The sequence below is a fragment of the Oryzias latipes genome, chromosome 3 (assembly GCF_002234675.1).
Source record: "Oryzias latipes chromosome 3, ASM223467v1".
Classification (NCBI taxonomy): domain Eukaryota; kingdom Metazoa; phylum Chordata; class Actinopteri; order Beloniformes; family Adrianichthyidae; genus Oryzias; species Oryzias latipes.
In genome coordinates this window covers 27,952,048-27,977,831 of record NC_019861.2, presented here as the reverse complement: position 1 = coordinate 27,977,831, position 25,784 = coordinate 27,952,048, and the positions used below count along the sequence as shown (strand labels likewise).

General features: G+C 38.4%; 1 protein-coding gene across 2 annotated transcripts in view; it reads left to right on the top strand.

Annotated features, from left to right (window-relative positions):
- Nucleotides 1–25,784, top strand: part of cd276 (CD276 molecule) — a 75,061-nt gene that overhangs the window by 35,680 nt on the left and 13,597 nt on the right. For both annotated transcript variants that reach the window (XM_004067295.4, XM_023953621.1), the window contains exons 5-6: nucleotides 16,557–16,694; nucleotides 20,601–20,642. In XM_004067295.4, the coding sequence (XP_004067343.1) occupies nucleotides 16,557–16,694; nucleotides 20,601–20,642 (180 nt within the window). The remainder of the gene's footprint in view (nucleotides 1–16,556; nucleotides 16,695–20,600; nucleotides 20,643–25,784) is intronic.

Below are 25,784 nucleotides of genomic sequence, written 5' to 3'. Positions count from 1 at the left end.
TAGACTGCAGGAATCTGAAAAAAAACAAAGGAATAAAATGCGTACATGTTTGTAACCAAACAGTTAATGATTGAAAAATAGAAATGTCTCAGCATTTTTCTAGCAAAAACAGCAAAACAATTGAACATATTTCTACACCACTACCTGAAGACAGCAATGAAAAGATAAGAAATGAATGTGAGGAGTCCTTTTGTCTAACTTCAGAGAAAACAAAGAGTGGATTTTCAACTTTTTCATAGAACATGTTTTGCTCGCCTTAATTTCTTGGTGAAACGTTTTGAAACAGAGATATTGAACGACCATGTGGGCTTCGTTTAAATATTTCACTAAACTCTCCTGGTTTGTCTTGTTTTTTTATGGCTTGGTGTTCAATTCCCATCATCCATTAGTCTACACGCTCTCGCGCTAGTTTACAGCCCCTCACAACCCCAACTTAATATCAGCGATGCGACAAAAATGGTGAGCAATTTTAGAGTTATCCAGCCATACGGTTTTGAGCCAGATGCCAGCTCAGACGAGGAAAACTAAGACATAATTTATCTTTTTGTCTGCAAGTGAAACATCAGAATTGAGCAGAGCAGTGAGACTATGGCCCCCCCATTGCAATTGCATTTCATTTCACTAAAGTGAGCTTTTTTTCATCTTCTCCTGATTTCACCCCGATTTTAATAAATAAAAAACAGGGTGGAATGCAATTTTCACTTTAAATTCTTGAAAATGGGTCCTCCATCATGTGAAAAATGCTAAAAGAAAATGTTTTGAAAAAAAACCCTAACAACCAAATTTTCATTGAATTGGGTCTTTATTTAGAACTTTTAGTAACTGCATGTTTTGGGGTTTCATATGATTTAAAGGTGGGTCGTTTTACTGAAAACATTTATTGATCTTTTTTCTTGGTTAAATAGCAGCAACTTTCTGAGCAGTCTGTATTATGACAGCACATGGGGGGGGGGGGGGGTTCTAAAAGGACAATAGAATCAACTGTAAATGATCACATTTGCATTAGTGCTGCTTAGATAAATGTAGCCCATGCAGGTGTTTTCAAAATGTCTTTTACTGCTGCTTTTCTCTTATCTTTCTGCAGAAAGAGCAAAATGACCAGTTTCCTTCTAAACTTGTTAATCCCTATTCAAGCTCTTCTTTTTAACTCCATTACCTTCTCATGTGATATGCGCATAAGCAAACCTTGCTTTGGTTTTTGACACATTTGTCATGTGGAAATTGCTGCCCTTGAGCGACATTGGTGTGAACATACAATACAACATGTTACCAACTCATTTCTCAGCTTCAGGCCAAGCATTTCTCAAACTAAATAACTTTGTCACACATGTGATTATCTGCACACCATCAAATGGAACACCCACCCATTTTTCAGTCTGTCTAAAGGGACTAAACAACGCAATATCTTCAAACAAAAACAAACAATGAAGGGGAATTTGACAGTAATTTTTTGGGAGAAAAATAAATGTAGATAAAGGGCTTTGAGTAGTTTTTTGTAAAATTCTCCAAAACTCCAAGGAATTCAAATGCATCACTTTCTGTGAAGAAAAATATAACAGTTTTACCAGTGTGACTTGTGGCATTAAAATTACAAGCGGTTTTATAGGAAGGGCTTGTAATGAATCATGGCTCCACTTAAGTACAGTCCATCTTAAGAGACTGGAGAAACACCTTCAGGATTTATACTCAATAAATGTCTGGATTTTTCTGAGATTAGTTTGATGTATTGATTCAACAAAGCCCTTAATTGCTACGTTGAAGTTCTTTCAGTGTTAAATGACTCAGTCTTTTAAATGTAATAATTTCATATAAAAAAACTCAGGTGTCATTTTCATGTAGTTGAATTTATTTGAAATTATAGTGTAAGGACTATCCGGGAGCCGGTATAGCTCGTGCTGGTTTGCGGCACCTTCCGTCCGTGAAACCAGGGTTCGAATCCGGGCTGCTCCCTGTTCCCTTCTCTACTTCTGTGCTGGTCCCAAGCCCGGTTGCTTTGAGGTCAGGAAGGGCATCCGACGTAAAAACATTGCCAAGTTTACCATGCGACTTGTTCCCTGTGGCGACCCCTGATGGGAAAAGCCGAAAGGGAAAGAAGAAGAAGATAGTGTAAGGACTATCGACAGATTTAGTCATCATACAGGTATATGTTGGAAACAAAATGAGATCAAAAGTTACAGTGGATTGTCTTAAATTGAAACCGTAGTAATAAATATTCATTTTATTTACAGTACTAGTGGCTTTCAAAAACTCTGTTATAAGTTAAAACATAAAAGAGTAAAGAATGACTATATTTAAAAATATAAACAGACATGTTTAAGGTTAGGACTTGAAGAAAAAAAAGGAGAAAAGAGAGAAGGATAGAGCTTGAGAGCAGAATGGCTGAAGGCTTGGCTCCCCATGGTGCTGAAGAGGAACATAAGGTACAGTGGTGAATGGCAGAGGAGGATCTGAGAAAGCGGGAAGAGGGAGACATGGGTGAGATCAGAAATGTAAGGAGACGAGAGGTTCTCTTAGAGGAAAACACAATGCTTTGGAACTGGATTGTAAAGTTGACAGGGAGCCAATGCGAGTCTTTCAGAAAGGAGGCGATTTGATTCGAAACCAGAGTTTTGGTGAAGATTTGGGACACGTTGGACCTTATAGAGTAGTTTTGACCTAAAGATGTTATTGTAATCAGTGGGGTACTAAAGCTGTTTTAATTGTAATTTCATCTATGTTTATCTGCCATCATGAGAAAAATGTTAAACATGAACATGTTAAAAACAACAAATATAATGTTTTTATTGGAGTGGGTCTTTAAGGCTCAAAGCGGTTTACAGTCACAGTCCCATTCACCCATCCACACACATTCACCCACCGATGGCAGCTTCTTTGCCTTTACCGTCTTTCACCTGGAGCAGTGATGAATTCAGTGTCTAAGCTAGGGCTGGGAATCACTGGGTACTCGGTAATAAATGATAAAGATACTATCACGATACAGTGATAATGTGATAATCCATATATCATCTCTAACAACTCACGATATATCAAACTTTAAGAAAGAAGAACGTGAAAACTGTTTTTTGGAAAATATTTCCAGATTTATTTTTTCGTTTTTAAACACAATGATATGGAACAACTTGTGTCCTATTTAGTGTAATGATAACAGACTTTTGTGTAACATTGCTGAAATCAGTAATACTCTGTCTTTGACAAATAATGACAACTTTCATTTTCGAAATATCTGTAAAATTCAGTGTAAACAGTAGTGAACATGAACAGCAGTACCATTATTTAGTACAAAATTGCTGTAAACAGGATAAAAAATGAATAAGTCAAGTAGCTGCCAGGCACATTGGTATTAACTTTTGAAAAACAAAGCCATAGCCATTGCATTATTTAAAAATAATAGCTGTAAATCAGATATCAATTCTGTGAACAAATAATAGTGTCTTTGTTAAAAATAAATGACACTTTTAGTGCAAAAATAAAATTCTCCCCGAAAAATTAAATCAAGTAGCCAGGAACTTTCCTTTAAGTTATTTAAGACATAGACTGCTTTTAAAATAAATGACCAGGGATAAAATACATGAACTTAAAGTGCTTCTAAAAGTAAACATCTTTGTGAACAAAACGTATGGGGAAAAGCTGCATGCGATGTATGTTTATATGTTCATGTTTTTTCTTGAGAACCACAGGCTTTTTAGCGTCAAAACGCCGCTCGTCTACCGCTGCTTTGAGGAGAAGGGGGGCCTGAGGGCAGGGATGCCTCTCTTTCTGCTGTCCCAGGCGCCATCTCAACCATAGCTTCTGTCTGGGCGTACAGTGCAGGGATCAACGTATATAAAAGGTCGATTCTTGATAATGACGCATCGAGAATCAATCACGGGACTAAATATCACGATATATCACCATATCGATATTTTGGCACACCCCTAGTCTAAGTGGGTCACAAACAGTGCTTCCTTGAATTAGCTTGTGTGTGGTTTGCACTGTGTGCTTATGGTAGATGACTAGTTGGTGCATAAATCCTCAGTCATCACCAGTTAGCTGATTGGGCTTCTGAATTGAGAGAACAAGATGTTAGAAACCTCTTATGTGAATGTTTTGCTCTAACAAAGATGGTGACATAACATCATTATTGGAGGGAGTCTGTAAATATCACAGTAAATGTAATTTGTAGGAAGTGATTATGGGTTTAAATGCATGAAATTGGCCAATACAGACTTTAATTAAACAGTGTGGTAAACAATAACCTTTTTTAATCATTTCTATTTTTTTCTTCATTTGCCTAAACTAATAGATACATATTTGTTGAAGAAAAGACATTATTGAATTATTTTCCCCTTTTGAAGCCATCTACAGTCAAGTTCTAATAGGATTTGTTATGTTGGAACTTGTTGCACGACACATGAGGTAATGTAGTGAATGTGACCATGCAAAATGTGTGCAAATTCACTGAACTGTCCTGTGCATGAATAAATAAGGGTAACATTCTCATTGCGTAACATAAACATTGTTTTTCAGTTTTTGGTTGAGAATTGGGATTAAACCCCAGAAACGCATTAAAAACTTGAAACACTGAGCAAATTAATTAATTACATTTTTTTTTATTACCACAATCAGTAGAAAAGTAACTTTTGTTTTGTTTTGTTCTTTGGACATGTTGGTCTTAGCATAAATAAATGAGGGAATTCCTGACCTGCACGGAAATGTCAGTCCATCCAACATCAATGTTCTGAGAATATTCATCTGTCTTTGCCATATTCACCAAAGGCTGCAGCTGAGGAATATGAGAAATGCTGTTTTATAATGACAGCCTCAGGCAGAGAAATGTCTTTAAAAAAATCTGTCATTAAATATTCTCCTAGTAATGCTGCAGTGGGAGAAACATACTAAGAACTTGAGCTCCTTGAAGAGGTCCAGATGCTTCTTTTAAGTTGTGAATAAAGTTTGTCTCACAGGGTTTAGCTTACATCCCGTTCTTATTCAGAATTATTAACGTCTATGCTCCTGTAGATTTTGAACCATGCTGTATTTAGTTACAAATACAGGAAACGAATTGTGTTTTTAAAAACAAAGCTTTCTTTTTTTTAGTAAACATCAAAATTATTTCAGTTAAAATAAAGGCAACACCAAGTAAAAAAAAAACCCTCTTCTTTGCTGGAGCTTTACTGCATTTAAAGATCAATGAAGAAGCTTAAGAGCATGTAGAGAAAAAGAAAAGCTTGCACATCTGTTTAATTTCCTAACCCAAATTAACTCATGAATAGGTGGTTCAATGAGTGTCATATTAAAGCTTAAGTTCTGCATGACATGACACCCACTTTGCACTAAACTGATGCAATACCGATGCAGTTTTAGCAATCAGGTTTGCTCTTCATGGTGTCTGCATAGGATTTTAAGCAGCAATCAGCCTTTGGAACTATCACAAAATAATGTTAGTCGCTTTCAAGTGGTTTGCAACAACATATTACTTACCTTTTCTCTACTCTGTTTATGCATAAGCTATTTCCATGCACAACGAGCCCATCTCTTTACTTAATTAAAAGGTTTTTTTCTCCGCTCCCACTGGCATAATGCAAATGAGAACTTAGAAAATGATAGAATATGCACGAGCTTGATGAGTTTAAAGCTAAACCTCTATATATTGACCGTAAACTCAATGAATAAATTAAATATAAAGCGGTTGCTTGTTTATCTCATGTTTGGCTGAGTGGTTAGTACCACAAACTTTCGGGGATGTAGCAAATCCTAAATGCATATATATGACTGTTTTACTCGTACTTTATGCTAAAGGGCTTAGTTTCTTGGAGTGCTTTTTACAATCATCATACTGTGAATAGAGATTTCAGTTTACCTACAAATGAGCAACATTCTCTCCTTTTTGAGGGGGTGGTGGTGTATTTCTGCAGGCATACAGGCTAAAAGATCTCCCAAATTTCACACCAGCAAACAGAGCTGAGGTGGTTTTAAACAGACTTGCAAAATCCATTTGGTCCGGACCCAGTCCACTTAATTTGGTCCGGACCAACCTTGCCTTTGGTCTGTATTCAGACTGCTGTCAAGAGGGACTTTCCTGTTCCTGACTAAAGCCTGTGAACAAAACCGTGTGATTAAAGATCTCTTCACTCATTGGCCAGGAATTCCAAGGGCGGGGCAAAGCAACTAGAGGCAGAAATCATGGAAGTCGTGCACTTTTACTTCAGTTAAACTTTATTTTTCGCTCGCAAGTTTTGATGGTCTATATCAACGTCAATATCAACGTATTGATTGTCTGTCGTTAGTTCACTGTCATGTTAATGTATTATATCATGTCATGCTTCATGATTCTCAGACTTGCCAAATACAAATTCTTTGGGGTGACTTTAAACATTTCCATAAATAAATCATGAAAAACTGCAAAACTGTTCAGCTGCACATTTAGTGCATGCAGAGTAATTGACATATTTATGTTGGAATACTATTAAACATTTATGATTGCAGATTTATTTACAGTGTTCATATTTTTACTTTACTGTATTGCATCAGTTTGACTGTTAACAATGTAGTTAAAACATCCCAAGGAAAAGAAAATGACATGGCTGTTTTGGAGTCATTGCATGCGTTTTAAGGGTTTTGCTGTTTCCCAGCTTGTTGCAATCCAAGTAGTTGATTAGGACAAGAAATATTATTGCTATTAGAGGAAGCAGTTGTAGTTCAGGCATCCCTCCTTTGCTTTCGTACATTTATCTTTGTCACTCTGGTGTCAGCTCCTCTCGTCTTCAGTGTCAACTTGCCAGAAAAACAGTTTTGGCAGTCATAGCCGTCACTAATTATTGTCTCCCACACATCGCCAGTAAATCCCTTCCAGGCATTTCTTGTCTTAAAGCTAATTAAAACTTTGACCAACACAATGTTATAAAGTGATTATTGCACCAAAGTTCAATCTGCAATGCGACGATAGCTTAGTTTAAAAAAATAAAAAAAAGGAGTAGCCCTCCAAAAACAGAAAATCGATCCTCCGCTCTGCTCTGCCTGCAACATCTTAATGTTGCTCTCAGTGGAGAGGGATGTGCGGAAGTGATGGACTCTCTGTCAGTTACTACACATCAGAGGAGTTTTTTAATTGAGGCCCCAGCGGGGCTGGAGGCCTGGTGAAGAGGCTGGGAGACAGCCTGGCTGGATGTTTGTTCCACACTTTACGTCTTCTCTCTAAGAAAAAAAGGTTAGCAACCTTTTTTTAGGTAGATTGATAAAATTAGTATTAATGACACATGTAAGACATTATTTCTAGACATTCTAATCTGTATTTAAATGTGTTGCAGAACGTAGTGACACGCATTCAATTGAAGAAACAATTAGTTAGCTGCTAAGACTTTTGTGTCTTTATGTAAAAATGGCAGAATAAAAAAAACCATTGAAATATGACATACATAATTCAAATCTTCTTTAAGATCCACTTCAATGAAAACTGCGTTTTTGGTGCTTTTAATGTGTTCTTGGGGCATTTTTCTCATGATGGGAGACATGTATACATAAAATTAAGCTTTAAATTGCATTTCTAAATATTTCCTTATCCATATCGTTGGGAATCAGGAGCAGACAGAAAATGCAGTTGGAAAACGCCTCTAGCAGTGATGTAGGTACTGCAATCGGTAAGCCACAAGCTCCCTGCTCCGCTCCATTCTGATGCATCCTCCTTTAGACAAATGAATCCATGTACGTCTTTGTTTCCCCATCCGAGCTGGCATCTGGCTCAAAGCGGTGCGACTGGAAATTACTCGTCATTTTTTGTACGGGTGATGTTGGGTTGGGGTTGTGAGAAGCTTTAAGCTAACTTAAGCACAGAGCTCTCAGTTATGGAGAATGGAAAAGGGGGGTATTTCTCTGTGTGAAAGGTCCCACCCACAATGAACTAGTGCCGCACTGAAGAAGCTTAGTTCTAGATAAAAAATTGATCAAAATATGACTGGAGTGAGTCTTTAAACATTTTAGTTTCTCTTCCATAACACTCTGTGCAGATAATTAGAAGTCGACAGTCATTGTTTTAGAAATGCAAGTGCACTGGGTTTTTCTAAAGAAGCTTTGTGTATTTTTATGAGGATTCTGCTACTTTTTTTTCCAAGTTTTTGTTTTACAAATTTGGACAAACTGTTTTTTTTGTGTGTGTGTGTGTGTGTGTGTTGTTTGTTTATTTTTTTTAAAGGGTGAGATGCCTTCAAGTCTTTGTCATTGACTGCAAATCCAGCTTTGTCATTGTTTTTGTTTTTGTTTGTTTTGTTCCAGTGGAAAGTATTAGGTTATGTCCATCTTTCAACTGTGCATTTTCCCTCTCATTAGGACATTAACTGTGGGCATATTGTCTGCTTTGTGGTCCATCATTTGTTTTCATCTGTGCCAGTGCTGAGTGTCTGAGCTGCAGAACATTCTGAAAATAGTCCTCAAACTTCTGTGTTCTGGTCTGCTCCTGTCTGTTGACTCATCTGACTTCATTTCTTCTCCTAGCCTTGTCTGAACATGCAAATGTTTTATTTGTTTTATGGTTGAATTGAGGGATATGGTCACCGCTTAAAATTCAGTAAGCTGATGCAGTGCTCTTTGACATGACATTTAAAACCCATTCTGTATTCGAATAAATACAGTTCTCAAATCCATATCAAGGCATACATGTCTACTAATATGAAGTTCATTCTGATTATACCTCTCACCTTTAGACTTGGCCAGTGTTTACGGATTCTAAGATACAGTTTTACCTGGAATGTATTTTCTGCAACTGATTCAAACATGTATATTTGTTTCATTAACCCTTTCTGTTCAAATAGCTTTAGCTCCCTAATATTTAACAGTTCACTCAAATCTTAGCCACAGCATCTAAATCATGCAGTTGAATAATTCTTCAACTTTTCAGCACCAGAGATGTCATTGGTAACACTTCAATAACACGCTCTTTGGCATTCCGTAACTCTCCAACCTTTTTACTGGATCAACTTGAATCAGCTTATTCTGACACATAGAAATGTTGCTTTTTAATCACAGCTATGCACCGAAATGCAACACATTACTAACATAAAGTTCCATTCATTTTATTTATATTGCCCACTATTACAACAATAGTTGTATAAGAAAGAAATCAGTCATTAAATGTAATAGGTAATTGCTAAACTTAACTAAACTAAACAGACTAAGCTAAACTGGGCATCCCTGCCCAAAGACCCTCCTTCTCGGTAAGTATTGCAGAAGTGCACAAAGCCACTTTTCTCCAGGACGGACTCAGTTGATCTACGTTGTTTGTGTCACCACTTCATTACTGTAAAGTGTTGCATATCAGCTCTAAGCTGCTTTTTTTCTATGCTTTAGAATCGGCTGAAATTATGGTAATTGTGTAAATAGTTGAAGACTTGCATACAATGAAAGGACGTCAACACTGGTTTTAAAGGGTTAACTAACATCCATGTCATATATATTAAAGCTTGTGTTTCCTTTGTTGCCATTGTTGACAAACATTTTCACGTACAAGAGGCAATCATGCCACCATGCAGAGGGATTCGTCACCAAACTCACTATCATTAAAAGAAAAAGAAGTCTGACTGGAGTATAATATTAAATGTTCATTTAGTGATGAACAGATTGTTTGTTTTTTTTCATTTGAATAATCATATCAGAGTTTTGATCTTCAAAACCTTCTCTCTAAATAACACTTGGTGTTTTATTGTAAAAGGAAGTTACCCAATTTAAAACAAACGTGTTTCCTGATATAACTATTTGGCTAAATTAATTCATTTTACATGGTTTCCTTTACAAAAAAACAAAAGTTTTGATCCTTTTATTCGCCTGGACAGCTGTTTTGTATGCACACACACACTCCAGTTTTCTAATGCTGGCTCATCAGCAGTTGTTTCCAATCTCAATGTCTGATTTTACTCTTTGACTGCTGTGTATCCGCTGGGCAAGCGGGAATACTTCCGTGTGAATCAGTCAGATTAAACTCCGCCTCATTTCACAGGTGAGGAGCCCTTCCCGCACAAATTCCTCATCCTAAATCCTGAGTATTGCACAATAGGAATATGACCTGTGACCTCTGAGGCAGCAGCCACTTGAAGAAAGGCCAGTGCAGTGTGAGGAGAATAGCTCACGAGGAGAAATCCCAAAATGGTTTTGTTGGAGTTTAGCATCCATTCTTTTTTCATCTGCTTGGATCACTTGATCACTTACATCCTTACTTACTTTAACCTTCACTGACCCACTAGCTCATTCACCTGCCTCTCCAGCGTACCTTCAATAACACCCCCCACCACCACCAGATGGCTTTTATTGTTCTCCTACGGAGAAGAAAAGGGGCTGTTAAGGACTTTATTCCCATAAATGCAGAGCTATTCCTCTTTTTTAATGTGCAAGTCTGTGCATCATATACTTGTGTTTGCCACAAGCTCACTGTGTCAAGGGGAAGGCAATAATGTCAGACAAATTGTGTAAGTAAATAGACGCAATGTCGTCCTCGAGATGAGAGCATTATCTTTCTGCATGCCAATAAGACACAGAGGTAGCATTTCCCTGAAAAGCAGTTTATTGAAATGCAAAGAAAAAAAAAAGAACGATGGTTCAGAGCGAAGATGCTGAGAGGACAGAAGCTGTCCATATCCATCTCAGTTTGCCAAGTTTTCCCTTCATAAGTCAGCTATGTGTCCTCTCCCGGTGAGGAGAGGCTTTCCTAAAAATACTGCAAGAACAGCTGGTGCGACTGAGGTCACACACTCCAGCGTCTGGGTAGGATAGGTTTGGTTGTTCTGATGGACATTTGGAGGTTGATTATAAAGATTCATAATTGACGCTGGAGCTGAAACAAATGAAGTCATTTGTTCAGCGTAATTCCAATAATTCATGCTTGTTTCTTTTTTTTTTTTGTTCTGGCTAATCTGTGTCCTCTGACACCAAGGCCATCGTTTTTCCATTAGCCTTGTTATTGTTCCTCCCAGGCTCTTTGACGTGTGATTGTGTGTGCTGCACAGGGCATAAATAAAGACATTTAAATCACTCGGATCTGTGACTTTGCTCCCGCTAAAGAAATGTGCATCAGTCTTCTCTCTAGTGTCAGTTAAGTATGAGCACAGCAGAGTTCTTTATCTCTCTGTATGGTTTCTTTATACCTTAAAACCTTATTTCCTTATATTGTTTTGTTTATTTCTACTGTGTAAGGCATTGTTGGGTAGATATAGAGAAACATTTTCTAGGTTTCTGGCCTTGACCATTTCCTTGGCTGGATGTCTTCCTTTAGGACAGGGCCATCAACCAAGGCCTCAGTCCAGCTTCCCCCTCTGTGATGGACTGTTTTTATCCCCAGGTCCCTTTCCTTTCCTTTATTTTCACAGCCAGCCACGATAAAGACAGCTTGTTTGTCCTGTCAATTAAAGAAAAACCTAAGTGACTGTTCCTCTCCTCTTCCTCATCTTTTCTGCTTGTCGGCAATGAGCCTTGAGGCTCTTCTTAGCCAGAAGCCATCTTTCTGTCAAGGGACATTATTCTCTTTTGGTCCCAGCTTAAGAGGCTAGGTTTCTTCCAGGCAGGTAAAACTAAGGTGGCAGTTGGATAGAAAGCAGCTTTGATCTTCCCTGTCTTCATGTAGCAGAACCAAGATGACAGGCAAGGGAGTCTTAGGAGCACTTTATTCCACCAAAGGTGCTCGAGAGAAAACACTCAGGCTTGTAAAAATGCCGGCAAATCTTGGCTCACACATTTGCTGAAGCCTGAACAATGTCTAAGCTGGCCCCTTGCGACTCCCCTATACTGTCTCCCTGAGACTAAGGGAGATTCATTTCTCTCTGGCGACGGGCCCTGTGTTAGGAGCTCCATATGGAGGTGGTGTTTTATCATTCTCCTGCCTACCACCATTAAATATCTATTTTTACTTAAGCAGGCGTTAGTTGGTTCCCATAGAAAACAAGTATCCCCACATTTTATTAGCATGAACTTTAAATAGTGTCATTTAGATGTTCTCTATTGTAATTGGTTTTCAGTGGCATTCATCACTAATTTGTGATACAAATGTTTATTATTTTTACTGACATTTAATTTCACAAGCATTAAAATGCTTTAAATTGACTTAACAGCTCATCCCATTCATTTATAAAGCACCAAAAAAATCCTTTTTTTTAATACACTGGGCAAAAAGGTTCAAGTGTCCAGCATGAGCAGGTTAAGAGCTCTCCTAGATCCCATCAAATCAGAGCATGTACACCACCAGTGTCTAACTAGAAAACTGTTTCATTGAGAAGTTTGATCTGCTGTTACACCACAGTAGAATTATTGATTCTAGAATAGGTAGGAAAGCTTTTATTTTTACATCGTTGCTGGACTATTTAAACATGTAGTTGTAGAATTAGAGAAGCTAATTCTTCTTTAGGAGTTCTGGTTCATCGCCTGTCCGTCCTGGGAGAGGATCCCTCATTCGTGTGGACTTTGCTGAGGTTTCTTCTTTTTTTCCCCAAAATCCATTTTTGTAGGAGTTTTTCTTGCCAAAAAGGAGGGTCTAAGGGCAAGGATGCGTAAACTGTCCAATGATTTAAACTTTATTTACTTTCATTTGACTTTACACACTGAATTAGAGATGGTAATTAACAGTTTTTAGTCAATTTCTCTTTAAAAAAAAAAAAAACACAGTACTTTAGTTCAGACTTTATTGTGGGTGTAAGTTTAGGCGTAGTTTTTTCTACCGTAATTTTTTTGAAGGGCGAGTAACCAACATATGATGTTATGCTAATTTTCTAAACATCTCTTGATGGTTTGTGTGCAGTTAGTTCTAACAAATGATAAGTATATAAACACACATCTTTTCCTTCTTTGTTAGACATGACAGGAAGTAGATCTCTATTTAAGGGAACAGAATAAACTTTCTGTAATATTCAGTCTTACTTCTGTTTGAAATATAGAAAACACAAACTCCAGAGTCTCTGCTCTCAATGTAGTTTTATGGAACCAAGCTGAGGGAAAAACAGAATGACAAAAGGCATCTGCTTTCTGCACAGCATAATTTTATTTTTTGATACTGACAGTGCACATTTTCTTTTCAATTTTGTCTTTGGCTTTAACCTGACATAGTGTGTTTGAATCAGCAACAATGGAAAGCCGTACTGCAGCGGGCACAAATTGACCAGCTGATATTTGCTGACTGCTTTTGGCAGATCAGTAAATATGTTAACATCATCCGATGGCAGATGCTCATTTCTGCTGGTTAGATTGGGTTCACTGTGCCCTCAAACTGACAACTAGACCCTGTGGGCGTTGATTCATCAAATATTAGCCCATTCTGCATTTTTCTTGACTGATAATACAAAAAATGTGTTTTGCTATCTTCTTTTATATAATTGAAAAAGAAGGAGAAAAAAACGAGATTAAGAAAATTTAAGACGAAGACATTTTCGTGTTTGTAAAAAATATATAACGTTATCATATATATATATTCTTGATAAGATGAGATATTCTTTTTCGTTGGGGAAATTCAATTGCTACAGCAGATCAGTGCAAAAACAGAAGAACAACAGCAATGTGCAAAAAGAATGAACGGGTATTTAAAATGGGCAAAAATACAAAAAGTAATAACATTTAACAAAAAGAAGAATCTACACCTATATACACTATTTCGACTTAACATGATATAAAATTGATGTAAAATGTATTGCTATAAACAACTATACCAGCTTTATGTTATGGAGTTTGGCCTTTGGGACATGGAACGTCACCTCTCCGGGAGGAAAGGAGCCTCAGTTTGTGAGGGAAGTTTAGAGGTACAGGCTCGATTTGGTTGGGCTAGGGCTGCACGACATGAGCAAAACTTGCGATTTGGGATATTAGTGATCAATATTGCGACTATAAATTGCGGTACATGAACAAATGGCAACAAAACAAAAAACATTATTTCCATAATACTGCCATAGTTTGATTTAAACAAGTCAACATACTTAAATTATACTCCAAATGACCCTCGTCTACATAGGAGGCGGGTATCTAACACCAAAGGGGTCCATCTGATTGGTCAAATGCATAAAGGGATTTGCTTGAATAGTTAAGTACTTCAAGCTGCCATAAGATTGTTTTAGCACATTTAAGGTAACCATTTATTACAATTTTTATAGACTGTTGTGATATGCATAATGCACAGCTTGATATCGCGATACCAATGCCTTTGCGGAGGCCCTGGGGAGGCTCCTCCCCCCAGAGGAGCTGGAAGAAGTGGCTGGGGAGACGAAAGTCTGGGCATCTTTGCTTAGACTGCGATCTGGTCCAGAATGAGCGAAAGAAGATGGATGGATGGAAATAAGCCCCGCCTTTCATCACTATTGTTGCTAATAAAGATTTATTTTTCTTTATTGTGATTTAGTCAAAGGAAAATCATTTGGCAATTCATTAACACTGCGCACTCCTTGTAACGTGACCCTTGAGCCTCAAGGATGACGCTGTTACTGCACAGAGAAAATAGGAGAAAAAAGAGGAGGGAGGGAGGATAGGTAAACAGAACCATTAGAGACAAATCTATTTCTGAGAAAAACAAAATCACATCATCAAACAAGAGAAAGAGAAAAATATGATCCCACAGCCCTTTGGGCCTCAGTATTGCAGTGATATCTGACGGTGGTATTTGTCTTTATCAACCTGGCTTGAGGGAGGGAGAGCGAGCTGAGAAGGTGTGAGAGCAACAAGAGCGAGAATGGTCAAAAAAGAAAAATACAAACAAAGTACTCTTTGCCATTTTTACTCGGTACAAAAGCCAAACACATTTATTTTTACTTTTCTTGACAAACACGGCTTCATCCAAATGGCAGAATGACGTTTCAATTCTGTCCTGTGTATGTGACGCTGGGTTGTTTACCCTGCTTTTCATTAGGAAAAACAATATGTCAATAATTTCGTTTTTAAGGATTCTTTCCCTCTCAAACTCATTTTTCTGACTTTATATTGGTTTACAAAAGGCTAAATCATATTAAAACATAATCTACACTGTTGTGGCCTAGACAGTAATGGTGTGAATGCAGTGATTCCCTTTTATTTGTCTGTTGATAAAGTCCCCATAGGAGAGGGCGCACCGTCATGCAGGTGCCTTTGTGAGGTTGAACGTAGTCACATAAGTACTAAAGTTTGCATATAACACGATCTTGTGTTTACAAATGCTCAGAATGGCTAATTAGCTTTTAATGGTTATTTATTTGTTTTTCTAAAACCAGAGTTGCACAAGTAATATGTGTTCTAATTTGGTGGCATTTGATAAAAAGTTAAGAAAGAAGTTTGTCATGACTCTAAAAAAGAAAAAGAAAGAAAAAAAACCAAAACGCCTCAATGTTTCGTAGGGAAAGTCCTGCGACTCCCCAGAAGTCATTAGGATTCATTGTTTGGGAATGAGAAATGTCATAGCAGATTTTCTATTTCTGCCAATTGGTGACCTTAAAGGTTGACTAGGTTAGCCTCAACACTCTGTTTTATTTTAAGATACTTTCAGGAATGAGCAGAATTGCATTAATTTCCATTTGATTTTTTTCAAAAATGCATCTGTTTGCGCTCAGTCTTGACCAGCAGGGACTAAAGTCTGTCTCCTCAGTTCACATCAAGCCCTTACACGTGATTCATCACTATGCATCTCCAGTGGGGTTCATTTTCCAGGCAGTTTTTCTTTTCTTTCTGCCCAGAGCAAGCTCTGTGAAGGAGTTCTGTTTGTGCTACAGTCAGACTCACACATATTTAATGGCTCTGCTGTTTTCTTCTTGCCTTTCCCTCTGTTCAGTTTTAACACCCAAGGGAAATTTGGCCATGTCCGACATCGTTTTGTGTCCCGCTGACCAGAATTCACTTCCCCTTATCACTTTGCCAAAACACGCTTTCTAAGTTGCTGTTGGTTTAACTGAGTAAGTTTGGAAACCCATTTATCAAAAGTCTAATGGCACATGCTTGCTAGAAAAAAAGCTCTTCGTATAAAGGACAATTTAATCTTTTTTTTAATATGTAATTGCAAGCTTTCTTTGTTTTTATTTTGGTATCTCCAAACTTCAAAATGTTCCTTTATTACAGTAAGAGTGCTGGACATCTTAAAAAGAACAGAGCACTGAAGCGAAATATATTTTTTCCATGTGTAACAGAAGGCAGGGGGGTGTGATCGTTTTTTTTTCCGGCATCCACTGAAAACCATGCCAAGGCTTTTTGAGTGAAATGACATCACAGTCTTGTGTGACTGGTAAGCTGGCTGCCATCTGGACTCAACTGAAGGGCTTTTAATTGGACACTAGTGAAGAAGCTGTCTCTCTGTTCACATTAAGCAAGAGTTAATACTCATTTATGTTTTCTCTGACTGTCCTGCCGTTTCTGAAAGTCAAGGCTAGTTGTGACAATGATAGCAAAAGTCATTATCAGTGTCATCATGTTGTGCTTCACCAGTCTTGCGGTCTAGATTTTTTATAATTTTCATGACGAGAAGCCTTAATAGCAGAATTGCCAAACGGCAGAATAATGGTGATGGATGCTGCCGTGACAGTTGCACTCTTATTTTAGCTCGGCGAGAGTGAATAATGAGGTTCTCTCTTCTGTGCTCGTCTCTCCCTCTGCCCTCTCTGCTTCAGGTCAGAACATCGCATTCCCCCCGGTGGCTCTCTGGGTTACAGTCGGGCTGGCCGTGTGTCTGCTCATGCTGCTCGTCGCTCTGGCCGCTGTTTGCCGCAGGAAGATCAAGGAGAGCTGTGAGGAGGCCAGGAGAGAAGGTAGGCCGCACACACAAGGCGTCCCTTCAGCCTTCTGTGATCATCTCATTGGTGATGACTCCCTAGGAATTCTTTGGTTAAATATGCCAAGTTGGAGGAAAGCATGTGTTGGGACTGTTTTGGTTTCATTAGGAGTGGTATGAACCATGAAAATCAGAACAGTGGGAACTTTGCACTTTTTGCACTCAGAACCATAATATGGTAATGAAACAATTTCCTGTTTTTGTTGGACTATGTTGACCTTCTGCACACACTATTAAACTGCTTAGTAAAGAATAACCTATTACGCTCCGAGATCCTTTCAACCCTTCCTTGGTTATTCATTAAAATGCGAGACGGTTTCCTAAAGTTCTCACACAGCAATCCATCAGATGAAATGCGGCGTGCTTTCAGCAGCGTGCGGGAGGCACAATGGGAGAAAGACAGACGGAGCAGAAAGCAGAGGCGGGATGCTTACAGCTCAAGGAACTCCAGGAATCCAGAGGGAATTTAGCCTAATGTATATGGGCAGGATTTCGCATGGTGGGACACATATCGTCAGCAGAGAGGAACATCATTACCCGGGTACAGTAATTAGGGGTTGCAAAACAGCTGAGTATCGCCGCAAGTGCAACTAGAAAGTTTTGAAATGAGATGGATAGTGCAAAGCCACTAGCTCTGCTGTAATGAGATCTGCTCAGAGTGGAGGAGACATTTAAATAAAGGTCAGTCAGAGTCTGTACCGGGGCCCAGAGGTTTAAAAATAAATATGGAAGTGACACAGACTCAGAGGAAAGAGTAAATAGCTGCATGGAACACATGAAATGGAATGAGAAAAAATATAATGCAGCCCCTCCCACGGGCACAGGCCTCCCAGCTTTGTTGGGATCCTTTTCTTTAGCGGGCACTATAAGGGGGTGCTTGTCTCGCCTGGAGCCGTAACACTGAAGGCGGGATTCATTATGTGGTCATCCGCTGTCTGCCATATTGAAATGCTAAATCTTATTTTGTCCCCTGCCAGCAATGCTTGTGGAGTCTACAGGGTTTTCCCTGCGTTGCACTGAAAGCTGGGGATTCAGACTTCTTCTCATATCATACTGACTGTTATTCTCTTGATATAGTGATAGTGTATGAAAACAGAAGTGCAGGGGTTTAAAATAGGCTTGCCATGCACATATCCTGGGATGCTGGGAGGGCAGGAAGCAGAGCTGTGCTCCCTAATTGTGGGTGTCTTATCTTTTAATGGTGTTCTCCGCTTTGGTCAGATTGAAGTTGACTCTTTCTTCACTGTGTCTAGGTAGTGAGGATAGAGGGGTCAGTAAAAGTGGAGAAGTGTTTTTTTCTTTGCTGTCATAATGTGTATCGAGCATGGGAGTGTGAATCACGGCAGAGCAGCTTGCGATACAGCACTCGGAAGGAAAAGCCCAGCTCGAGCGCCAATGAAAGGCTCTCACAGCCGTGACTCTTTTCTCTCAGTCATTCCATTTCTCCATTCAGTCATTCCTTTGGCCAACTTTACATAATGACAATGGCTAGGTTTCTAATATATGCCTTCTATGACCTATCCAGAGCCAGTGATCCATTCTTCTAAAGCTCCTTTTACATTCCAGCAAGCATGTAATTCAATCAGACCTACTCTAGGGATGATGCGTAATCGACGTGGGACAGATTTCCCCTGTGTGAGGTGATAAAGCAGACAGTGTTTTCCCTGTGGGCTTTTACCACTGTGGTGCGCTTGTTTCACACAACTCAACCTTCAGGTGAAGAAGGCTCACCTCGAGCTAAAAGCTATCCTCGTTGATGCACATGGAGTAACAGACAGATGGGACATTTTATTCTGCTCGATGTAAAAGGACACATAATAGCGGCAGTTTATTCAACCTGAAACCAAAACAAATGACCGGAAGCAGCTTTTTTTCATTTGATTTTAGAATTAGGACTATATAGAACACATTGTACTTTTTTTAAAATGCAGGAATAAAATAAAATGTCTCAGCAGTGTTTGAGAAGTTTTAGCATCAATTTAGAAAAAACAGAAACAATAAGAATCATCCCTGAGGCCAGACTTCCCTGAGGAGCTATTTCTCTCAAAGACCCGCTCTGATAAAGACGGCCTCTTTGGTGTGTTTAACATGTTCTTGTGACTGTTTTCTGATGATGGAGGACATGTGATAAGACGATTATGCTGAAAGTTGCATTTCTGAGTATTTTTTTGTTTCACTTGATGTGAATAAGTAGCAGATGATGTAATGCATTTTGAAAAAGAATAGTTCTGTTGAAAATCTGTTTGGCAGGCCACAGGCTCCCTCCGTTCTGATTCATCCGCTTGCAGACAACTAGATCCATGTACGTCTTTGTTTTCCATGTCTGAGTTGGCTTTTGGTGGCTGGATAGCTCCAATATCTCTATTTTGTTTTTGTTTTGTTACACCACTAATGTAAGACTGGCGTTGTGAGGGGCTGTAAGCTAGCGGGAGACTGCATCAACAGAGATATCTCAGTTATGGGTGACAGCAAGGGGGGGCCACCCACAGCTCAAAGGCTAATTTCTTATGTACTACTGCCGCTCTGCAGAAACTATGTCCTAGAAAACAAATACAATTTTTTTCATTTCGGCTAAAACGGCATAAGCATAATTAAAAGACCACTGGAAACGCTTTTAAAATAGCTCCAAAGATGATCGAAGTGGGTCTTTAATGGTCTTTAACTTTCTTTTCTTACCTCTGCGTAAATGCAGACGGCAAAAGTATAAAATTGTAACACTGATGCAGACAAATGTGTCAGCTTTCACTTCTCTGTGGATGTCCTCATCTTCACCCTCACTTTAAGGTGCCCTTAAATGAGCTTCACTCTCCCTTCAAAGTCTTCTTCCCTGAGGTATTCTCAGTGCTGTCACACTGGGAGGACTGTTGTTGAGAGGGGGGAGGCTCAGACTTCTGTGATACATTTACACAGCCGTTCTGAGGTCTGGAGTAATGTATATAAATTGCATTTTTCAAGGTGCTTTTTAAAAAAAAAAATTCTTTTTTATTAAAGTGCGCAGAGTATTATCAGTGTGGAGTTAATATTCAGCCCCGCGTTGCCAACAGAATGTGCTTTTTATATCAGTAAACAGAGGGAATAAATCCCCACAGAACCTGGAGTTGATTGGCCAACCTCATATTTCTCTGCTTTCATTTGTTAAACTGTTGAGTATTGATATAAAATGGTATACAAAGCACAGTATGCTAAAATGTTTGGTTTTTTTGTAATATAATTTCCAAACACAGTAGAAGTAGAAGACAGACGCAGAATTGTGGTGTGAGCAGCATACGTTGGCTGGATTTTTTTTCTCCCTTTAATTTCCCCAGAGGATTGTAGTCTCCGCTGTCAGAGTCAAATATAATTGCACTGGCATGCAGGAATATAAACATGTGAATTGTGTTGCCTTGACATTTACGTTTTTTCCCCCAAATATCAATTTAATCTCCAATAACAGACACTAAATTGTGAATTCTAGGCTTGATTGAGATAAGAATCATGTCACAGAATACATATCTGCCCCTTGGATACTCTGTCACAGGCTATCTTTAGCCTGTGTGTGAATATTCTTATGCCTGTCCTGTGTGTATGAGTGTGTGACAGCCATCACTGGGTTGTCTCCCTAACTCTGTTGACAGTGGGCTTTCAGACAGCCCGCAGCTAAAGCCTAATGTGATTACTGTCTTTGTGAACGGGATGGATAAGAGGTTAAAGGGTGGATGCGGGCCTGTTCCTGAGCGCATGATGGGTTGCAGGTAGCGTCTATCGTACGACAATCTCGTAGTCAAATCGCTCTGCCATCACTTTGAACAGTGAAAGATGAGCTCACTGTAGATTTTTGATGAAGTATTGTACCTTTCTGTGTACCTTGAATTATGCTAATAATGGCTCCTCTGTTCTTTCACAGCGGAAGAAGCCAAAGAATTCGACGAAGACGAGACCGAGACCGGTTAGTAAATCAAGGATTTTGCCATTCCGCCACATGGTGGCAGTATCAAGAATATGTGCTATAATATGTGTGGTCTTTTTATTAGTTGAATTGCAGTTCTTAAATTGATGTATCTCTACATTTCCTGTACTCTGAACCTTTTTTTAAATGTCACAAGGTCAAAGGAAAAATTCAAAGCAGCTTAAGGGAGGCAGATTTCTATGTTTTGATCATCCTCATTCAATGCCTTGCTTCAGAGCCACATGAGGTTTGCTAGATCTTTATTTGTGGCTCAGCTAAAAGCGACATATGTGACATGACTCCTTAAGAGAAAGCGTAGTGATTTGTGATGAAGCTCAGCAGGGGGGTGTGCTAAATGTGAAAGTAAAAGACATATCTGGAGCAACAAAAATCTAATGGTAAGAACGATAGCTGACAAAAACACACACACACACACACACACACACTTTGTTCAGTGCCAGATGATTTGCAGTGTCCCCAACACCTTTATTGAGAAAGAAGTTGATATTTTCAGTAGAAAAACAAATTGCACTTTCAGTGGAATTATGTCTCAAGATCAGAGGATTGAGTTTTTGGGTGGTGTCCTTCTGACAAAAAATGTTGGATCTTGATGGGCACACAATTCCATCCCAAAAGAGAATTTAAAGTTGAAATTTCAACAAATCTTTCAGAATGTCTAACCTTCACATGTATCTTTTCTTTATGTTTCAGATAGTTGTAGAGTTGTAGTAACCTATAAAACCTCAGTGTCTGTGGTGGTGCTCATACCAAAAGCCATCCACAAACAGATAGTTGGAATTTAAATATGTGAAAGGCAATAAGCTGTAACTTTCACTAAATCTATTAACAATATTTCTTCTGAAATATTATATATATAGGATTTGTACATTTTCTTTGTATTAGCTTTTTCCTCTTGGGTCATTTTCCTTCTTTATTGGTAGTCTCAGAGTTTCTTTTAACTTATTTTCTATTACCTTAAGAAAATGCTGCTTTAGTTCTCCTTATATTTTCAACACCCTGATTTCTTAACGCTTTGAAAAAACACAGAGCCTGTAGTTGTTGTCCATGACTCAGTGGCATATTTGAGTACATTCTCTTTCATTATACTTTGTCTGAATTTGTCTCTGGTAATAAATTATTTTATATCTTTTGTCAATAACATTTGTCATCAAGAGTTTTTTTGTCGCCTTCCAACAATTTACCAAACTAAACAAACTGACTTGAATAAGCAAAGAATTAAAATGGTAAAGTAGGAATCATGTGAAACCAGTAAAACATTTTTATTTATTTATTAATTTCTTTCTTTCTGAAGGGGTCCAACATGTTTTTCTGGGACATTTCCACATGTTTTCATCACATCATTCAACAGTTTAGATATGTGTGTTTGACTAATACTCTCCTAAGTGGTTTAAGTGTAAATGAATTAGTCATTTGATTCGTTTTTCATAAAAACAGGAAGCACAAATGTATTGGGTTTAAAGACATAAATAAATACTAAAAGATTGCCCTCTCTGTTTAGCCTTTCCAACCTGGAACACAATGATCAGGTTTTCACATAAAGGGAATTTTTAATGTTTTTGTAAAAAGCTAATTTAAAATTTGATTTGCTAAAGAAAAGAAGCCTTTTTTGTTATTAGAGGAAGAATATGGATTTAAAAAATGAACTTTAATAGGCAGACAGAGTCAGCCATACTCTATTCAGATTAAACTTTTTTAACGGATTTGTGTCAGAACTATCTAAATAGTTTTTTTCAAGCTTTTCTTGACTAGCAGGTGACAAATATGTAAGAAAAGGCCGGTATTTTCTTTGTTTGTTTAGTAAATGATTTAATCTTTAATGTCCTAAACTATCTCTTTTATTACAGTTCTGTGAGATTGGAAAGATTTTCTAGAAAGAAAATGTAGCTATGTTCTTCTTCATCTTAGTGAAATGTATTTCTGTGAAGTGTTAGAGCCTTCATCATTATTTGGTGGGAGGAGAAGATGGAATAAACAAAAGACAAATGGTCTTGAAGAGTATATCAATTTACCAAACTTACTTATCTGCAAATGTTTTCTTGGTTCATTGGTTTTAAATTGAACCTTCTAAAAAAGGAAAATCTAGCATTTTAATTCCATTTCCTCTAAAATGTGTCAGTTTCTGTTTAAGCATAATAAAAATGTCAGTTAAGCCTTTTTTCTTTGTAAATGTATTTTAGCTGAGTTTGGGGTTTTGCAAAAGACTTAACCAGAAAACATTGGTGGGCCTACCATACAACTCTCCTAAAACTGCGTACCGGTATATTTTAATAATATTTATGTGCACGTTAAACAAATAACATGCTAATTAAAGAACTATAAGGTTTCACAAGTGGCACAAAACCAACATAAGTGGATTATTGCAAGAATTTTATATGTGAATTGTGTATTTGAGTTTTTGTTTTTAATCGATCAGCGTTTAGGAATTCTGTTTTATTAATATCTAGCTTGGCAATATTATATCCCTGTGTCAAGAATTAATTATACTAAGCAAAGGTTTTGTCAACATTCTTCAGTGGCTAAACCTTAAAGACTTAAACATTTCTCCCTTCACTTTCTGTTTTTTTCTGATTTATTACTTTATTCTTTTGTTGAACACCAAAGTTAAAAGCATGTGATTTTCAAAATATTAGAGATAAGAATCCATAAATGAAGGGGGTCAATGGCTTTTATTTAGTCAGCTTCTCTCATCACCCGTTGATGACGGAAACGGGGTCAGCTGCCCCAAAACTAGCAAGACTTAATGGTTCACCCTTTGCTCAAGTGGCTGGGGGAAAAACAAAAAAACAGTACACAGCTGGGAACTGTAATGTGCTTGTACTCCAGTGATGAAACTGAAACTGGTAGCCACTCTTGCCTCATCTCTCCGCTGCGTCGACCATGCACCTGGTGGTCCAGGTGGATTTGGTGGGCGGTGAGTTTGTGAAGTCAAGCTAATGGCTCTGTTTTATGAGATCATTCTCTGAGCAATTCAGACAGGCAGCTTTGTTTTGCCATCTGGCTCCAATTGCGCTGACAAAGGCAAAGGTTCCTGTGTGAGACAAAGGAGCTAAAATGAGCCTCACTTTCATAAACCTAGGATGATGGCAGGCCACATTTGTGTGTTATCTTAATGAGCTGTCCAAAGGAGAGTGTACCTTCCTTTCAAAGCCAGCCGAGCTGGAACAATAACCTGTGATAACTAGGGACCTGTGCTCATTCATTTGCAGTGGGATTTCTTTGCTGCATCCACAGCAGAGGCAAATAATGTTTAACAAACAGCATAGTTCACATCCTGGATGTATTTGGAGTTTACTCAAGCCAGCACTTTGACACAAAAACACACAGGCAACTCTGAAAAGACCATTAAGAGACAGCGAAAGTAGCTGTTTATGCACTAATGTCTGTCCACATTCAGAGAAATCCGACACGCAATTCTCGCTGCCTTCATGCCTCACCTTCCCTTTGAAACGTGTTCAGTCATCTAACCGTCATGTGTTTTGGAGAAATGGCTTCCGTCATGCGAGTGGAGCTCCTGTCAGAATCTGGCTTCAGTTTGTATGCACGAGTGCCTGGAAGAGAGCGCTAGTGACCCAGTTCTTTCACCGGCGCAGAATCAATGGAAAGGCACAATTTGACACACCCTGTGAAAAAGAGAGCAGGGTTTGAAAAAAGCCTGTGAAGAAGGAAGTTTGGAGAATATCAAGTTTGTTACACAAAGGTATACCGCTGGCAGAAAGCACTGAAATGGAGCTCTGACGCCCTTTTTTTCCTCCTTAAGTCACAAAATGCCCTCTGTAATCAGATTGTAGTTACATTGAATTAAAGGATTCACTAAAACATGTCATACCACAGAGAAGAAAGGACAAACAGTCACTGTTAACACATAAGAAATCAATGAGTTTGCAGTGTCAGCTCATGAGCTATGTATCTCACCTTTAGAGGATCCAGCGGCGATGGATAATTGCCTTTGACCATTTGTGCAAAGTTTTAAAAGATCCCATGAATTATTTGGTTCTTTGTAAGTCATCGAACGGAGCAATCGAAGGTGGTTGCTAAAACCTGTCAGCCAATGATTAGTGGGAGCATGAGTAAACTTGCACAAAGCTAGTATTCTGGTCATGTTAAAGTACTGAAATAAATATTGATACTCTTTTTAGAAACTCAACCCTCCTTTGGAATTTGTAAAAAACAAACACACTCCTAACTGTATTATTTATTGATACAAACCTAAATCTAAAGAGGAAAAAAACAACCCTGGTGTGTGATGTAACAGGATTAGGCTCAATAAAAAGCTGCATACAGCTCCTTTATAACATAATTCCGCTTGACAGACTTACAGTCACTAATATACCATTCCACCTTGCTGCAGAGGGCATTGAAAAGCAGCCCCAGGCAGCTCAGTTTGACATGCCTCCTTTCACTGGCACCACTCTCCCAACCCCTGGGCTCTCTCAACGGTCACACATTACGACTAAAGATATGTAAATAGAACATTCGTGTTTCTTTCATTATTAAATGTGGGTCACAGGATAACTCTAGGAGTGCTAATTAAAAGAGCTCTCTACAAACCATTGCTTAGTATTTGCACTCAAAACATTTGCGAACTGCTCTTGGACTTATTGCTGTCTTATTTCTTCTTTTGTCTTCTCCTTTGGTGAACCCTGACAACTTTTTAAAAGAATAACTAACTAGATAGAAAATTGGAAAGAAAAAAAACGTTCCGTCCCTTCGGAACAATCAAAACGTTCCTGCTCTGAATCTAAACATATCTCTAAATACTCTTTGTACGTTTTTCCTCATTATTTTGTATATGACGAGGCTGTGTTTTCTCCTTTGGCCCCTAACTCTCTTTAGGCTGAGAGATAAATTGACCAAGACTGTTCTGCACATTGAACAGCTTACACAGACTATCAGAGGTTATAGGAGGAGAAAGACACCTGATCAGTGTCAGAAGATATGGAAGATAAACCGCAGACCCTAAATAATTTGAAATAATGAGCTTTGCCACGCTTCATAAAATCTGTCGGACCTCTTTGAGTTGTGTTTCGCAGCGCCAGTCCACTCTCGCTGGATTTACATGTTAGCAATAAACACTGCAAAGCGTGCTTTTGTTGGAGAAAAGAGGAACTTCAGAGGCAAAAG